At 36.3% G+C, this 17,602-nt stretch overlaps 1 protein-coding gene across 4 annotated transcripts; it reads right to left on the bottom strand.

Moving 5' to 3' along the window:
- Positions 1-5,186: 5,186 nt before the first annotated feature.
- LOC113711072 (uncharacterized) lies at positions 5,187-13,768 on the bottom strand. Of its 4 annotated transcripts, none has more exons than XM_072067572.1 (17): positions 13,540-13,768; positions 12,544-12,755; positions 11,942-12,078; positions 11,743-11,853; positions 11,531-11,632; positions 11,252-11,360; positions 10,969-11,169; positions 10,327-10,495; positions 10,025-10,106; positions 9,839-9,932; positions 9,476-9,572; positions 7,927-8,020; positions 7,065-7,137; positions 6,493-6,666; positions 6,276-6,398; positions 5,987-6,100; positions 5,187-5,507 (listed from the first exon to the last, which is right to left on the bottom strand). In XM_072067572.1, the coding sequence occupies exons 1-17, from the start codon at positions 13,550-13,552 to the stop codon at positions 5,346-5,348; spliced, it is 2,067 nt and encodes a 688-aa protein (XP_071923673.1). In that variant the 5' UTR covers positions 13,553-13,768; the 3' UTR covers positions 5,187-5,345. The 4 variants fall into 4 exon arrangements, with proteins under 4 accessions (XP_071923673.1, XP_071923674.1, XP_071923672.1 ...); XM_072067573.1 differs by having other exon boundaries at positions 9,839-9,929; positions 12,544-12,758; positions 13,540-13,757; XM_072067571.1 differs by having other exon boundaries at positions 12,544-12,758; positions 13,540-13,756.
- Positions 13,769-17,602: the final 3,834 nt, after the last annotated feature.

Genomic DNA, 17,602 nt, shown 5'->3' with positions numbered 1-17,602 from the left:
ACGATGTGAAGAAAGTGTGAGGCGGTGAGAACTTTTTCAAAAAAATTAAAGCACGATTTAATTATGAATGTCAAGATAGCAATAAGTATTTTACGAATGGTGGCAGAGTCAAGATTTAATGGTAGAGGGACGAATTCAGTAGTGATAACTAAGCTAGATCTAAGTTGTTTTACGGTGTCAAACTTAAATTTTTATGGCTACAAACGACTGTTGCAAATATAAATTGATTGAATTAGATGTGGCAAAATGGGCGGGATGGGCGGGATTTCCTTGGGTTTGAGATGGAACCGAGTCATATGGGTTTGGGTCCAACCTTACCCATGTGTGTTTTGGGACTAACTTGGGCGGGATCACTTTGGGATGGGTTTAGATTAATCCCGCTCAATACCCAAATCTATTTTCTACATATTTTTTTTCCTTTAATTCAATTTTTATTTTTTATATAATTTTAATATTTTTGATTTATTAAATTTCTTTTAGTTTTATTAAATAAACATGCAAGTGCTTTATACTCAGGATTACCACCAAAAATTGGATTAACAAATAAAGGAAAAGATAGATATACAGTCATATTCCAACATATATCAAGATGACCAAGGTACTTAGGGTGTTGAATATTTATTCTCATCATTGTCCAAGGATGACAGGTCTAAACTAACTGAATGTTGGAAATTCTTGTGGATCATGACTAGAAAGACTACTAGATTATATTCGCTGGTATGACTATAAAAATCGTTAAAGATAATTTTTGAATCTAAGACTCCGTTTGGATTGGCTATTTTTTCAAAAAATAAGTTTTTCAAATACAATGTTACAGTAATATACAACAACTCAAAAAACATCCCATCCATATTAGTATATCAAATATTTCAAAAAAATTTTATAATAAAAATTTTTCATATATACTGCTACAATAAAATATTTTAAAAATACCCCCAAAAATAGTTAATCCAAACGGAGCCCTTGCTATTTGAGCCCAATGGGTACCCAAGTATTTCCCAAAATTTCCCATCAATTAATGGGTACAATTGGGATTTGTCCCATTTTAAACCCAATGTCAAATTCCAGTACCCATCCCGCCCAAAATCTCCATGGGCATGGGTAATCCATTGGGACTTGGGATAAATTGCCACCTCTAGATTGAATAAACAAATGGAGTATTTTTCTAGGCATGAAGGAGAAAAAATACAAAAGATTACACCTGTAATACAATGCTACGTGTGAAAGTACACAAAATTATACGTACATCTATAGTCCGACGCTACATATGATTAAGTCAATATATTAATTCTCTATCAACAAATCATATGATTAAATGAATACATTAATTCTCTATTAACAAATTAATAACACGCGGTACTAAAACAATTAATGAAAGATAAGTTTAAAGAAAAGGAACAAGTGGATGGGGGAGAGGAAAGTTTAACAATTTTTTTGTAGGGGGGAAATTAGAAATTAGAGCCAAATGTTATAAAATATTTGTAAGTAACAAATGCAAATCTCTCAAAAGTTAGGGCCTGACCGCCACTGCCGGTCACAGGTCACCCGCTCCCTCCAACCACTGTTTACGAACGTTTGCATTAAAGTGAAAAAAATCCAATGAGGACCCGGTCAAGCTGCATATGCTTGCGAGAATCTCCAGCCACTGTTTACCAAGGTTTGCATCAAAGTGGAAAAATCCAATGAGGACCCAATCAAGTCGCATGTGTTGCGAGAATCTCCATGAATTAGTTTCCTTCGTTAGCTCATCATATGGTTAGTGACGATTAACAACGAGTAATTTACAGAGATTAGAAAACGAGGGGCTACAACGATAACTTATTGGAAGTTGTCACCCTTTGGTTCATGCCACTTAGGTTTTCTCATGTCACGCAATGAATGCCGGTATAAGAGGCGCATCCCCTCTAATTTGCAACTTGTCTCACAATTGCGTGGTGCAGCTAATGGTCGCGATGATGTGTGCGATGCCAACATAAATTAGCTCAGTTGACAAGGACGGACACTAAGTAGGAGTGAACAAAATTATTGCTAATTAGCAAACTCGTCATATTCGATTTGAAAATTAGCATACCCGATTTATATTATTTGATAGAATCAAAAGAGCGTCGGGTACCCATTAAGATGCGAAACGGGTTAGGATCACATAATTAAAACTCGTGGATATTCGACCCGCCACGCATATATATTTTTTATTTTTTTATTTGTACATACATATTATAAAATAATAATTTATAGCTAAATAAGTAATTTTACTAAACAAATTACATTACAAATATAAAAGATTATAGTTTACTTATAAGATTTATTTGTAGAGGTAATAATCTTATATTTTATAAAAAAGAGTTTAATTAATGTGAAACATATATTTCAAAAAATGTGCTACTTATTTCAAACTTTTATTAATTTTAAATTCTTTTAATTTTTTTGCTTCATTTTGTATTCTCTTCGCATGCTTATTTCTTGGTGGGAGATTTTTTTTTAAGAAAAAAATCTTTATTAAAATTCAGATAAATGTGTAAAATATAAAATTAAATTAGTAAAATTTATTTTTTTAAAAAATAAATGATAAGTGGGGTGGGACGGATACCAATTAACTCGATCCTATCTGAGCGGGTACCCTATAACCGAATACCCACTGATATACTGGGCGGGTAAGGGTCAGAAAATGACTAATCCGCAAGGTGCAGGTCGGATCAGCCAAATGGAGGACATGACAGATATCCAACTCGCACCTACCCCTAGCACTAAGAAAAAGAAAGATGATGTGTATGATGAGATTGGTTGTGAGAGGTAACTTTTAGTAAGGGTCTGTTTTCAATTTGATTTTGAAAATATGATTTTAGTTTTTAACTTTTGAAAAGCTATTTTGTTGTGTTTTTAACTGATTTTAAAAATTAATTTTAAAATTTTTGGGTCAAGAAAACTGAAAATCAGAAGAGTTTGAGATTCACTTATAAAAAGCAGCATCACATTACTAAACGATCAATACAAATATGATAATCCCTAAAATCATGATAATCATGGAGGTAGGGATATCACCCCTTACATGGTTTTAAGAGTTTAAATTATTGAATAATATCGGAAAAGTTTATTAGATTACAATTATGAGTAAAAGAGATGGTAGAATTTCTCCATGATTTTATAACTTTTAATAACCGATGTTTCTTCTTTTGAAGCAGAGAGAGAGAGAGAGAGAGAGAGAGAACTTCTTTTTAATAGGCCCCGTTTGGATTGCATTTTTCTGAATTTTTTTTGTAAAAAAATTACTGTAACGATTTGATATATATGAGGTAAAAAGATGATGGGAAAATATATTCACAGAAAACGTGATAATTTTTCTGAAAAAAATCGCAATCCAAACGGAGTGTATGCATTGTACAGTGCACTTTGAAATGACAATTGTAAAATCCTTAGATCCGATTCGGGGTAGATACCCGAACCACATATGGCGAGCCAACCCGAGGCTTGCTTTTTCGACCCAGGACCCAGGAAGGAGAAACAGCATATGGTCACATGCTTTATCAAGGGCCTTGGACAATTTGAGAGCCAATCATTAAGGATCTGCCGATAGATATGGTCTCAGTTTTTGGGTGCAAGTGCGCCCGCTAACAAATAAAACATCATACTTATAAAATTTTGAATTTGCGAAGAGCACAGATTAAATATCAAAGCCAATTATCAGATTAATTCACGTTCGAGACTAGAAAGTCTTGCAACTTGTATTAAAGATGTTCAATCATTATCTCTAGCGTCTAACGAATATGAATAAGCTCTTGCAGTTTCCAATTCGCAAAAATGTTCCAAGTCATTTTACTTCGCAGATGATTTCTCATTTTTTGAAAAACAAATTTTCATGTACAATACTACATTAATATATAAACAAAAACAACTCAAAAAATGCTACATCAATATAATATGTCAAAAATAATTTTAAATATAAAAAAATAAATTTTATACCATTTTCTTTTTCCATTTATCACTATTACTCTTATCCACTACCGGTATCATCCCCTCCTTTCTCCTATTTCCTCTCTCCTCTTTTTCCTTCCCTCCTCCCTTCCCCTCCTCTTTCCGGCCACACCCGACCCCTTTCATTCCCCCTCAAATCTAGCATCAACCAAAGACTATATGCTCTGGCTGCGATGTCATGACCAGAGGTCTTGATCTAAGCTCGGCTAGATGGGAGGAAAAGGAGAGGGGTAAGGTGTGGTGGAAAAAGGGAGAGGAAGAGAGAAAGAAGACGGGAGGAGGGAAAAGATGAAGAAGGAAGAGAGAGGGAGAGGAGGGATGGGGTGGTAGCGGTAATTTTTAAAAAGTACCAAAAAAAATTTTTAACTTTAAAAATATTCTAAAAAATATATCTCAAAAATACCTCTAAAAACATCACAAAAAAAATTTATAGTATAAAATTTTTCATATACACTGTTATATTTGTAAAATTTTATAGTATAAAATATTTCAAAAAGCACTTTAAAAAATAGTTAATCCAAACAGAGCCAATCAACAGTCAACACAAAATCTGAACCCCTTGGACTCGCGTTCTAGAGCCACCCCCATCTGGAATCTTCCGTCTTAATTATTGAATTTCCAATAAGAAATTAAATGAGAAAGCTTATTGAGATATTGTTGAATAGTAGTATGTTCGTAATTATGTTCACATGGACATACAAGCATTAATCTTGGAAAAAATAAATAAAATATGGACATACAAGAATACAAAGGTTTGATCACTCCGCTTTTGACGAAATGAAGAACGCAAATGTCTCATTCCATTGATGTTACAGCTGTGAGGCCGGTGGACAAGCAGAATACGATGTCAAGAAAGGAACAAGTTTGATCTACCAAAGCAATCATCGGCAGTTTGATTATCTTTTCGTCCTTCTGCTTTTCACCTTCCCGATTCCAATTGGCAACAAACATCTTTCTTGAAACTTGATAGCGATTTCTGTCCCCAGTACCAATTTTTTCTAAAGCTTTATCATGTAAAGGTAAGAGGCCACGACCTATCTTTGTTATTATGAGACAGGCTACGTTATAAAAACATTGTAGGGTCGGACATTATCATCCAAATCTGTTGGTCCATGGATCCACTTATTTATTGTTTGAGTAACTCTGATGACTATGTCAGTATCCCCTACACTTTGATTTCCATTCACACAACGAAAGGAACTAGAGATTTCAGATCGTTCTTTGCCAAATTCTGCTCATTCTATCATTCAAAACAAAATGTGCTGCAACTAGTGTATGCGTAATAGAAAAAGACACATGTCAATATCCGTCTGCGCACAAAACTGGTCAAAATAAATAAGCATCGCCCAAGAAAGGTACAAACAGCAAAGTTCTCTTCATGATCGGCAAGTCCTATACACCTCACCACGCATTACATCAATTGGAGTGTGTTCAAGAGTGTATCGCTCTGGACCCAAGTACACGCCTGTCTTTTCCAGCAGAGCAAGTCCTTCATCCCTACCAAATCTTGAAGCATAGAGCCTGAGGTACTCAATGTCCTGGGTGAACCGACAGAGAGTAGACATACCCAAAACAACCATCCATCAGTGGTCTAAATGAAAGCGGAAAGTAAAAGCTCAATGAGCTTGACTACCAATAGCAGGCATAGAAGGTTGTCGAAACGATGAAATCCAGTAAAAGGGCTATCAGCTAAGCTCAATGCCACCCTGGGAGCAACTATTCATGGCTAAATCAATACCGTACACTAAACCTTTATTTCTTTTCATTTCATATCAATACCAGTTATATGGCTATCAGTTTTAAGTTCAAAACCAAATTGCATTTCACTGCATACTAGCGGACGCTGTTCAGCATACAGCCAACACCAGCAGACAGATATCTACAGGAAATAGGGAGACAGAACACCGAAGATACAGTCTTGTAACTAAGATATCTATTAGAAGGAAGGAAAATAGAGAAGGTTCTGAAATCATAAATTTTCAGGATAATTTCAGGAACCAGTAAATAAAGGGTGGACCTTGGAATGGAGGAATTCTTCTTCCTGATACCTAATGAGATCCAGTTCAATCAGGCAAGGCATGGAAGTCATACGTAATAACCCCTCCCAGTTTCCATACTCCCACCAAAACATCTCATCAAAGCACGAAAATAAAGATGATTACTTGCCATTCATGGATCAATATGTGAAACAAAGGATAAAGTAGCATAGCACAACGTTGTGCTTTATAGAAGGCTTAACGCTGCGCAAGGTTGTGCAAAGTAAAATGAGAGAATTGCATAGAAATTTCAATGTGATAAAGCAATACCTGCAAGCCACTCAAAAGCCGCTCAAGTCTTAGTGAAGCAACAGGTTGCTGTGAAGATGAGAATACTTGACCTGGGTAAAACAAGACCCCATCCCCTGGAGGGAGGCCACGCCTGAACTTTATCTGCAGAAAGGCATATAATAGCACAGAGTATCAGGCATAAAAGATAAAACTGCTAATAATAAACAGCTGACAACATAGAGACGCATGAAAAAACCTCAGCACTTGGAGCAGTGGCCTTCTCATAACAGTTGGCACCCCAGTACAGAAAACCTGTTCCCCCTTCTTTCCATACACGCCACATCACTGCACGATGTTGTGTACCTCGCATCCCAAGGTGCCAGTTGGGATGAGGATCAGACGGTCCCATACACACATATGTCCACCATTCCTGTATGAAAGCGGATCTCATAAGTGAAAAAGTTTACAAGCAACTGGTTATAATGATCAGGAACATGATCTGCCCAAGAAACATGCGCTATCTTCTAGGTGGAAAATTTGATGTAAGGAACCAATCAGATCAAAGTTGCCCTATCAAAAATTGTGGACTGGACCTTAAAAAATGGCATTTGGAAATGTGGTCTATATTACATTAATGGGTTATTGACATGATTCAATAATATCAACACAACAAAAGTTACGTCAAAATTGGGAACTAATCTTGAGCTCTTTATAAACAGGCCAGGCCAGAATTAGCTTGGCAAAGGAGACAAGAATGTCAAATCAGACACACAAAGTAGCAAACCAGTTATGAGTGTAGACTCTTAGTGAACCCTCAGTGTACATTACCTCACCATTTTCAGGTTGTATTTCAGCAATGATATCCTTAGCCAAATCCTCTCGGTTACCAATCACCCATTCACTGCAAAGAGACAGAAAATCATCAAAAGAGAGCACTTAAATTGCAGCCAAAGGTTCTACAATTTAAAATCCAAACCAAATGTACAGATCTACTAAACTTCCCTTACTGAAGCCCAAAAATAATAAACAAATAATAAAGTGCATCAAGACCTAAATATCATAAAACAACTACCCTTCCATCAGGAGAGTTTCAACGTGTTAATCAGGGATAAGCATGATGAATGAGAATCAAATTTAACCACAGGAAAAAAGAAAAAGGAAATGAGATCCTAACATATTACCCTTAATCATGGGAATCAGTAAGTAAGAAGAATATCAAAGACATGCGGAAAGGATTTCACTGTTCCTGTTGTAGTACCATTTCAGCCCAACTTACCAATTCAAGTGACAACAGCGACCAATAGGGTAAAGAAGTTAAACTAAGTCATTAGATATCCCTTAAAATCAATTTGCTTACTCACAAAAAAAGATATAGCCTTCAAGAAAGACAAAAACTTCTTTGTTTTGTAGTGGAGAAATGGAAGAGGGAACACAAATTTGTTCATGAAAGACATGTCTAGACATCTGTGTCCTGGAAATATGTGGCGCAGTTGAGCTTCGTAGAGATACCACAGCAGGTATGTGTCCAAAATTCTCATTTAACATTTTTTAGAGTCAATTCATCCAAAAAATTAATGCTAGTGCTTTTTTAAATTGGTGAAATGTAATTTAATATTTAATTACACAGATGCAGATTCATCCTCCTTAGAGACACATAAGTACCATGAATGAAAATAAATGACGCTAATACCTTGTACAATATATTTGAGTATGTGGGCGCAGAAACTCCGGAACTTTAAGAAAAGCCTCAAAGTTATTAGAAGCAAGAGGTGCATCACTTGGACCTGAATAAAGTTCAAGAGGCATTACTGGATAGCTCTAAATCTGCATTCTGTAAGAGAGCAATGGGAACTTGTCTAGTGGTAAGGAAAAGGGCAAGATGAGAATATCAGGACAAATGATAGATATTCCCAAAGTTTTAAGCAAATCCAGAAATAAAGCTGCTTATTAGTCACATCTAATTCTTCACTTTGTAAAAGTTTCATGCTCACATCATTTGCCAGATGAAGTTAAAATCAATCAGAAGCACAATGATATCTTGTATTCTCTTTTTTCTTACATCAACAAAAAAGTTGAGTTGATGCATATCCATAATTTGTTCTTATGTAAATATTAGAAAATTATGCTAAGTCCAAATATTTTAAGCTTTATGACACTCGTATCTGCATGAAAAACAATGAAGTCAACTTATAACAAAAAAGGATGAAAACCACAATAAACATACTCCTTAGACACGCTAAGACAATTATGAATGCTTATAATCCAAAGCTAAGTCGCAGGACCTGACATTCCCTCATACACGAACACTTTGCCCACATCATATTGAAACTCATCCCAAGTACAAGTTGCAAATTCAGTTTGAAATGGTGGGAGTAATTAATTCATAGTTTGTTAAAAAAGTGCACCTGAAGCTAAACTTAAGAATGCAACAAAAGTGGGCTAATTTATTAGTTTTCATTTTACAAATTATAGTTGAAGTAACAGTGATAGCCAAAATACTAATAACATCAGCCAACCAAAGGAAGGAATAAAAAGAAGAAATTAAAGAAGAAAGAAGACTTGATGCACAAAATCCAAATAATGCAGGGTCCAAATGAGGAAGTTGCATGATTTATGGAAAGAAGAAAATTGTGGAAAATATAAAATAGAAACTCATCATAGTATTGTAAATGTAACATTAAAGGATACTATGCCTGCATTATTCAGGCCAAAATGGATCCAGTTCAGGCCGTATTTTGGAAAAATTCTATTGAAAGATTTTGATGTCACTCTATTTTGTTTAAGTTATGAGAAGTAAAAACCATCAATGAACACCAATTTTGCCACACTAGGCTTTTTCTTCATTATTTACCCTATAAATGGTACCAAACATAGTACTCTGAATCATTTTGAATTTCAGATATAAGCTAATAAGTTCCATTTGCTACTCTCAATTTCCTATCCATGGTTTCTCCTTGTGCACCTCCTAAGAAACAATGCTTTGATATCTATGGTTTCTGATTTCACCAAATCATACTGATAAAACTATTAATTAGTACCATTATCTTTTCTTCCAACAAATCAGTTACATGATCCAGAAAACCAGTAACTAGACTGCACTACATGAAAGACAACTACCATATGCAAATTTTAATGTCACATTCACCCCCGCAGGAGGGGAGGCAAAGGGAAAGGAGGAGTGGAGAGAAGAGAATAAATAACTAGCAATAACATATTTAGAAAGACAGGCCAATCCGCACCGCAATAGTATGAAGTAAGGATTCGAGCATCAGGTGCATAGGCATGAATCTCACTGGCCATGGTGCGAACTGAATCATAATGTTCCACATTCAGTGGCTGAAAAAAATCAGAACATAAATCAGCAATGCAATATATAGGCCAAACTGGGGAAATTCCAAGTGTTTGACAGCAGTTATAGTAAGACCAGTAGATAAACTATATATTTAACTTTTTAACAGCACTTGAACCACAACAACTAAATTTAAAAAATAAAGCTCACAGAAGAATGGGAAATGAAAAGATAAAACACAGAATTTAAACCTCAAGCCTCTTCAGAACAAGATACAGGAAGTCTCAGGAACTTTGTAATACCACGTTCTTACCTCATCCCACAGGTAAAAGTATGCCTTTCTCCAGTGATTCTTTTTGCTCAATATCTCAACTTCTTTATGCAAGTATTCCTCCGTTGTATCACTACTAATGGGAGCCAAAAGGTCAAAAGAAACTCATTAACATTTGATGCCAGGAAAGCAACTGACATATCTTTAAAAAGATAAGTCTTTACATACCTGGATACAACTGGATTATATGGTACAGCATATGCTGCAAGTCGAGGATCAGAAAAATACTCATCTGATTTTGGATGATCAGCTACAGCAAGAGAGGGAGTGAGTAAAAATTTATCACTATTATAGATAGCGTAATAATAAATTAGGTAATAAGCAGCACATGTTCAAACAGCATGCTTAAGAAAACCAAAGTTACAGCACTCTTTTATTATTGGCGTCAGCAGGTTAATTAATTATCTAAAAGTGCTGAGTCTCAAAACACATTAATGTAGACATATTGTAAAGCAACTTCTCTCTAATACCTGGCCATGGGCAGGTATATGTCAAAACTCTCATGCTCTCACCCCATCTGCAAAAGTAAGGACTGATTCTGTACTGAAGCAGCCACTTATAATGCTGATCCAGTGCTTCGTACCAGTCACTGCTTCCATGTTCAACACCAAAACGATCTTCAATTACTGTATCAGATACCTAATATAGCTAAGGAGACATGGTCCACTATTTTACAGTAGTATCTCATTGAGATTAAAATGCAAGCTGGCCATCTAGAAAAGGAGAAAAACAAGTCTCTCCTATAAACATCAAAATTTCAGTATCCTATTCAGCATAAGGACATCCATTAGCATTCAAAAGCCAAAACAGCATAATAACACATTACAAATGGAATGTTAACAATTCCAACAACAGCTCAGACGAAATAAACGAGCCAACATTTCACATCATTTGTAGTAATAGACTAGCATCATACTTGGTTAGAACGTAACCTCATAAATAGCAGTATTTGGAACTGAAAATTAGTAGATTCCTTGGATCAAACTCATAAATCAAGTCATTTACTAATCTGTAAGACAGCCAAATAGGGTACAAGAAACTTGAATAGCAAACACTTTCCAAAGTTAGCCCATCAAATTCAGCTTTCAACCACACTAAGATGTGCAGGATACACCAATAACAGCAGGAAGGGAAGGGGTTTCTGGTAGAACAAAGTCCCAAACCGTCAAACTTATCTTCAGTCTGACAGAAAGGTTTGAAATAGCATCTTCATCCATCATATCTACTGGGCCATTATCTGGAAAGCAATCAGAAAATGATGGGGACGCCAGAGCCATTCTGAGATATGAGCTAGCTGATTTGACCCTTTCTACCTAGAAAGAGAGAACTTGTGTGAGTAAAAACCCTAGGTCAAAGAAAATTGCAACAGCTTCAGATCCATTCCAGACTACCAACCACTTCATCTAATGGTGTTCCATCAATTGGCTCCATAATTTCGAAACAGTTTCTAAGTTGCTTGTACAATTGATGCTTCTCGGCTTTACCAAGGCAATTTGCTGCAGACCTGCGGTAAGGCATAGTAAATAAATCAGCAAGTAACATCCCCAGAAGTAAAGTGAACCATATTGAAACAATTCATCAGTAACACGGAAACAAAATAATTAAGCTGGTCACGGAATAAATCTAACACAATAAAAATAACATTTAACTTAAGTAAACAGGATAGACAATCACTCTGCATCAGCTCTAATGGCAGTAATTATGAGTTCTCCATCGTATTGACCAGGGGGCTGTGCATTTGGAACATCTACAGAAACCCAAATTGCTGTTGTTTCACTACAAAAATAAAAATTAGAAAAAAGTCCTCATTAAAATTTGTAGTGTCCCAGAAGGAGAAAGCTCAATAAGTAAGCCATGCCAACTAAAACATGAGCATAATTGTATACCCTGGAAACAAATTTACTTGACAGGTTGGCATATCAAGAGGTACAAGAGCATCCGGAACTCCTAACATGGAAACTACTCGCCGTAGTGTCAGTGACTGGCCAGCTATCAGTCTGCACACAAGATATGTACCATTGACAGCATGAAATTTTAATCATTAGTAAATCTAAAGCACCGAAATAGCAGAGCTAAGAAATGGACCTTTCTCCTGAAGCAGAGCATAGATCTGTAGATTGAATTTGTATAGTCCCTGCAATACCAGATCCACTCCAAGACAATTTTGGACGTAAAGCAATTTGAATACTCTCCCTCTCATTTCTTGCTGCTAGAAGAGATATCTGCAAGATAAACCAAAAATCAGATGCAAATGCACTCTTCAAATATGATACTTTTACATTGCCCAGGCACCATTGAAGACTGTAAAGATTAAATGATGTAAAATCACTATTTTTATGTTTCATAAGGATGATTACAAGCACAATCATTGCCAGACAGTATCGGAGTCCGAGACAAGCGTCTCTCAGCTAACAACTTGTACTGTGACTCCTAAGAATTAAGGATAACTAATGAGCGCAGACAGAGAATGGGACATTAAAGTGGTGCAAGACAGGGCATTCTAGAAATAACGGCCTGAATCCTTGGGACCAATTAGTCCACCAGAAGATCTGATGAAAAGCATACAGCATATGAACACACAGAATTAACATACCAACTGGCACATGGGATGGTTGTAAAGGAACAATATCTAACATGAACTCGTAACAAAGCAAGACCACCAGTGAACCTGTCATTAGAACACTCACAGGTTCGAATGATCGTGGCATATCCTGAGGTCCGACGTTAGCTGTGCTTGGCATGCACCATACATGAATTAATTCTGAAGATGGAACCTTCATTGGATCAATAGACCCCCTGAGTTTACTTGGCTCATGTACACCACTATCACTCCATCCGTACGCTGTCCCTCCTCCAGCAATACCTTCAACTGGTGGCACCCTCGTTCCTTGATGATTCTCTGCTTCACATAGAATGGAATAGACATTGAGATAAAAAGGAACGCGTGACAAAACTTGTGATAACCTCATCCATTGCATTGACATCTTATTTTGGTGGCATTGCAATGTGCAATTATATACACTTTTAACCTCTCTTTTCCATCCTAATACATCTTCTTGACCACCTTTTACTTCTTTATTTATTTTTTTGTATTCTGTTTATCAATTTTCTATCTTCACTCGAAAAGTTCTTTTAGACTCTAAACTCTTGATCATCGAAAAGCAACAACAAAATTCATTGTCAACTATCCATATTCTATCTCACTGCTTCACGTACTGACACAAACATTAATCGTATATACATATAGATACATGTGAACTTCCCCAAAGCTTCCAACTTTTCTCTTTAAATTTCCTAAGCAACCAACCAGTGGGATGCCATCGGATTCCAGCTTGCTGATGGGTTCTTACATGAATCATAGCCAACATATTATATACGAGGAAAAATAGTCCATGAGATATCCAAGAGTGACACCCACAGCTCTTCGCAACGAATTCAGAGATAATCAGAAATTATTAGCTCAAGTGAAGCACAATCCATTCCCATATCAACACTAAAAACCAAGAAATTAACTAAATCTGAACAGACAAGGAAAAAAAAAGCAAAATAACTGGGATAAACATATATGCATCATCCGAAATTTAAACCATCGCATGACAAATTTAACAGAAATGCAGCATATGTAAAGGGAAGAAGAAAAAGAAAAATAATTAGCTTTATAATCAACGAAGTTTGATAGTTACCAGAGTTTTCCATTGTTGGCGCCGAATACTAATTTGCGACTTCAATTAGCTTCTATAAATCAACAAGTTTAGTTCTTAATTAAAGAGATGTCTCTCGGGGAGCTAATTTTCAGGTAATGATCGCGCTTCGACTTCAGAGATATGATCGTTCGTGGGTGGCTTCTTTTTTTTTTTTTTTTTTTTTTTTTTGGGCTTGAGTCGATATTTTATGCAGGTGACGGAAGATGATAAGAACAGGCCACGATTTGCTATTCGGTAAGGGTTATTATCAACGTGGATACGGAAGTGGAGGCGTGGCGGTTTGGGGTTGGATTGAGTGGAACGTGGGCGTGGAAGGAAGGTAGGGCTGCTATGGATTTTTCTGGTTACGTGGCAGCCAAAATATACCAGCAATTTTCCTGGGTTAAAATCATGGCGGTTAAGGGCCACGGGAAGGGAGAGTAGACATAATGAGTACTTGTGCAGGAGGCCCGTGCAGAAAAGGCCCAAAAATGAAAAGAACCAACAAAAGCACCATACCCAAAATAGGTTAAGATTCAGCACTTTGTTCTGGTTTGCTGACGCCTCTTTGTAGTGCATGATTCCGTTTCGCAATCTCGGACACCTCATTACAAAGAAAGAGAACGTGGGGCGATACCCCCCCCCCCCAAATTATACCAAAATTCAACCCACCATCGTGCATCCTTTGAACTATTGATATTGCGAATCCAATCAGCTAGAGCTAGCCGCAGCTGGAAATTAATGGATATAAAGTCGTTAATGTCTCAAAATTTAGTTCCAGTGGCAAAAATACCTTGCTTCTTCTACAACTGGTTTACCTATCAGTACCAAAAGTTTGTGGCAATCCTTCAAAAAAGTTTGTGACCAAAAAACAAAAACGTTTAGAGCGAATTGTGACAAACAATTTGGAATCGAAGTGTTACGAACCTAGCTTGCGAGGGAACGAAAGGCTACTAATCCCAGGCAAAAATGTACAGGACCAAATGGTATCCATCTCCCGTGTCAATCATTGGATTTTTTTTTTTTTTTTTGTCAAACATGAATAATTTATACCTATACCTACTCCTACTTCTGCACTATAACGAAGGGACAGACCCAGCTGGATCATCAAAAATAGAAGAAACTAAACCGGGTATTTGGAAAAGCCACATAAAGCGGCAACGGATCGTCACAAATCGAAGGGGACAAACCATTTCTAGATTAAAAAGTATTTGAAAAAGCCACGTAGAGTACTAATTGATGGAAAGTAAGGTTCGAGAAAACACGTTGACCTCCGACTTTGGTGCCTTTGTGGTGGTGTAGGGGCCGTCGGTTCAATCATTGGTTCTGTTGCACAGCTACAAAGTTGCTTTTATGGAACAGCGTACAAACACAATAGCTCGATCAATTACAATGCCGTGAACAAAAAGAATAAAAATCTACAGCACATGGTCAAATAACACAGAATAAAATGGATAATTATGCCAGAATCCCGTATCCATTCAAAACTATACTGCGCAATCTCCTTACATTATATGGGTGCCTCCATTGCACCAAACTCATAAATGCCTGAAAGAAAATATACAAAGTTACAACCACGAAGAGAACTAAAATCAGAATATGAATCTATGAAATTACTAATGCAAATCTTAGCGCACTAGCCTAATTAGACCGATTTGCATAGCCCCAAAAAAAAAAAGAGGCACTTGTATATGATAAAGTTGCCTAAGATGATGACTTCCTGCTTCACAAAACAGGCCTAAACTTGTTACAGAGGTATCTGATAATGTACTGCAATTTAAACTTAACAATATACTTGTTTTAAAACACGAAAATAGATGAAATAATGCAAGCAACACTCAGCAAGTCCAATTCTCCATAACAATCAAATCCTTGGATCCACTTCCAAACTACTAAAAATGCAATTTAATCATCTCCTTATTTGTTGGGACCCCATTCACCTCTTTGAGCTTCTATTGAATCGAGAAATAGGTTTAATTGTCCATCTTTTTGATATATCTAAGGAATTCTCCGGATAATTCAAATCGAAGCAATTGAATGTCCAACTCGGGCCTATATGACATATCGCTAAATGAATTTCTTAACCATTCAAGTACTTTATCATGTCCATCTTAGGGTCGACAATAAGAAGATATTCTCATTCTGTCTGGTGATGTTGGATAGCACTAGTGTCTATTTTAGTTGCATGCCAACAAGTGATAATCAGCTTTTTGTGGCATTTTGTTATTCCCAATGATGCTAATGAAAAGAAGATGCCAACGACATAGTACTAAAAGAGAGGTGCTTTTAGCTGCAATTAGAGACACCAGACTCTTACTTGGCGGGTATGTGCTATAACATGATTTAGTTATTTCACTAGATCACCCCTATAGGAAGTTTACAAGCAGTCAAAGAGCATGCCGTCAAATCTAGATCACAGAGTTTGGAATAAAGAAGAACGGGTTTTTCTTGCAACTTCAAAACTGATTATCTCTCAGATTGGTTCGAACAAATGCAATAGTCAAATAACTCGTTAACGAGGACTGTACTATCACCGTATCTACAAGATCTTGACATTTTCAAAGTTGCAAGCCCTGGACCAATAGAAAATTCATGCAAAATCATATATCAACAAAAGTGCTTCTAAATTATGAGTTTTCATTCTGAAATGACAGCATTTAAAATTTGTCACTAAATGTAAAGCCATCTCAAAGAATATAGCGGTCCTTTAAGATCACATCAACCATGTCTCAGTATTCATTGAAATGGTAACTTTGTTAATTAACAAGAAGTATATTGTCTCAAAATATGGTTACCAGTTCGATGATTTTACATGTAGAAAAGTCTCAATTATGGAAATATTCTACAGTTTTCATGAACATATTGATCTGGCAAGGACAGACAAAATGGAATTCAAATGCCATGATGTTAGCAGTACAATGATGAGAACAGAGACTTACCTTTTACAGAAATCACTGATGAACTTTGAGGTGTTGTAGAAAATAAACCACATCAACACAATAATCAGAGTATCTTTCAGATTAAGGTGAACATTGCACAAAATACAAACCTTCAGAAGAATGACCTTGAGCACTGTACTGCCTTAACTAATATATTCATCACTGCTCGTACAAGCTTAAACAGTCAAAAAGATACGCACTTTCATTTTCCACAAACTCTGGTAGTTGGGACAGCATTTTAAAACATTTGTCAATCGAATGCTAAAATAAAAAATAAAAATCATCCATCAACACTATCATAAGTTTATAACCAGAACTTAACCACCAGGCCTAACTACTTGCACCACCCCCCGTTCCAAACATCATTTTCAGGAGGCAAATGACTACAACTCCTTTTGAATGACATGATTGGCCATGTCATATCTCAGGATGACATTGACCAGAACAAGATTTGATCAAGACAGTTACCAAATTCACCAATTTCAGCAGCACCGGATTGTGCAAGTATGAGCAATTTTGGACAATCTTATATGAGCAAGCGTAGAGCATAAATCAAGCATATCAAGTTTCTAAAATTGAAGCGAATGAAGGATACTGAAGAGATAACGCTCCCACCAATCCAACATGTAGAGTCCAAAAGTAACATTATACAGATAAATCTTGCGTTGAATCCAGTTCATGGTACTTACACCTAAAAGCAACAAGAAACAATTAAATGAAAACCAAATAATCGCAATTTCCATCCGTATGAAGAAATTAGGACCAGAGACACATGCATAGCATGCATAAGGCACACAACTATATGACTACTAGATGTAATCCAAACTTCAAAAACAAGATTTTCCAATTTGAACCCATTAACGGATAGTGGTTTTTGAATGCAAATTGAAGCTCTAAAATGAACTATTAGCATGAAAAGAAATTATCCAAAAAGAAAAGGTCATTAGATAGATCAAGTTGCTTTCTTGGATCTACTACCCACTTAACCAGGTATCAAAGACTATCTTAATCCCAGTGCTATCCAAAAACCTTTAGCAATCCAAACTTTTGGACCTCAGGCAATAAATCATCTCAACGTTCGAGGCTCCAAAAAGTTATATTTGTCAGCACACATAAGAAACTTC

Source organism: Coffea arabica, chromosome 10e (assembly GCF_036785885.1).
Source record: "Coffea arabica cultivar ET-39 chromosome 10e, Coffea Arabica ET-39 HiFi, whole genome shotgun sequence".
Lineage (NCBI taxonomy): Eukaryota > Viridiplantae > Streptophyta > Magnoliopsida > Gentianales > Rubiaceae > Coffea > Coffea arabica.
Note: the sequence above shows the minus strand (reverse complement) of the source record. Positions and strands in the feature narration are given on the sequence as shown.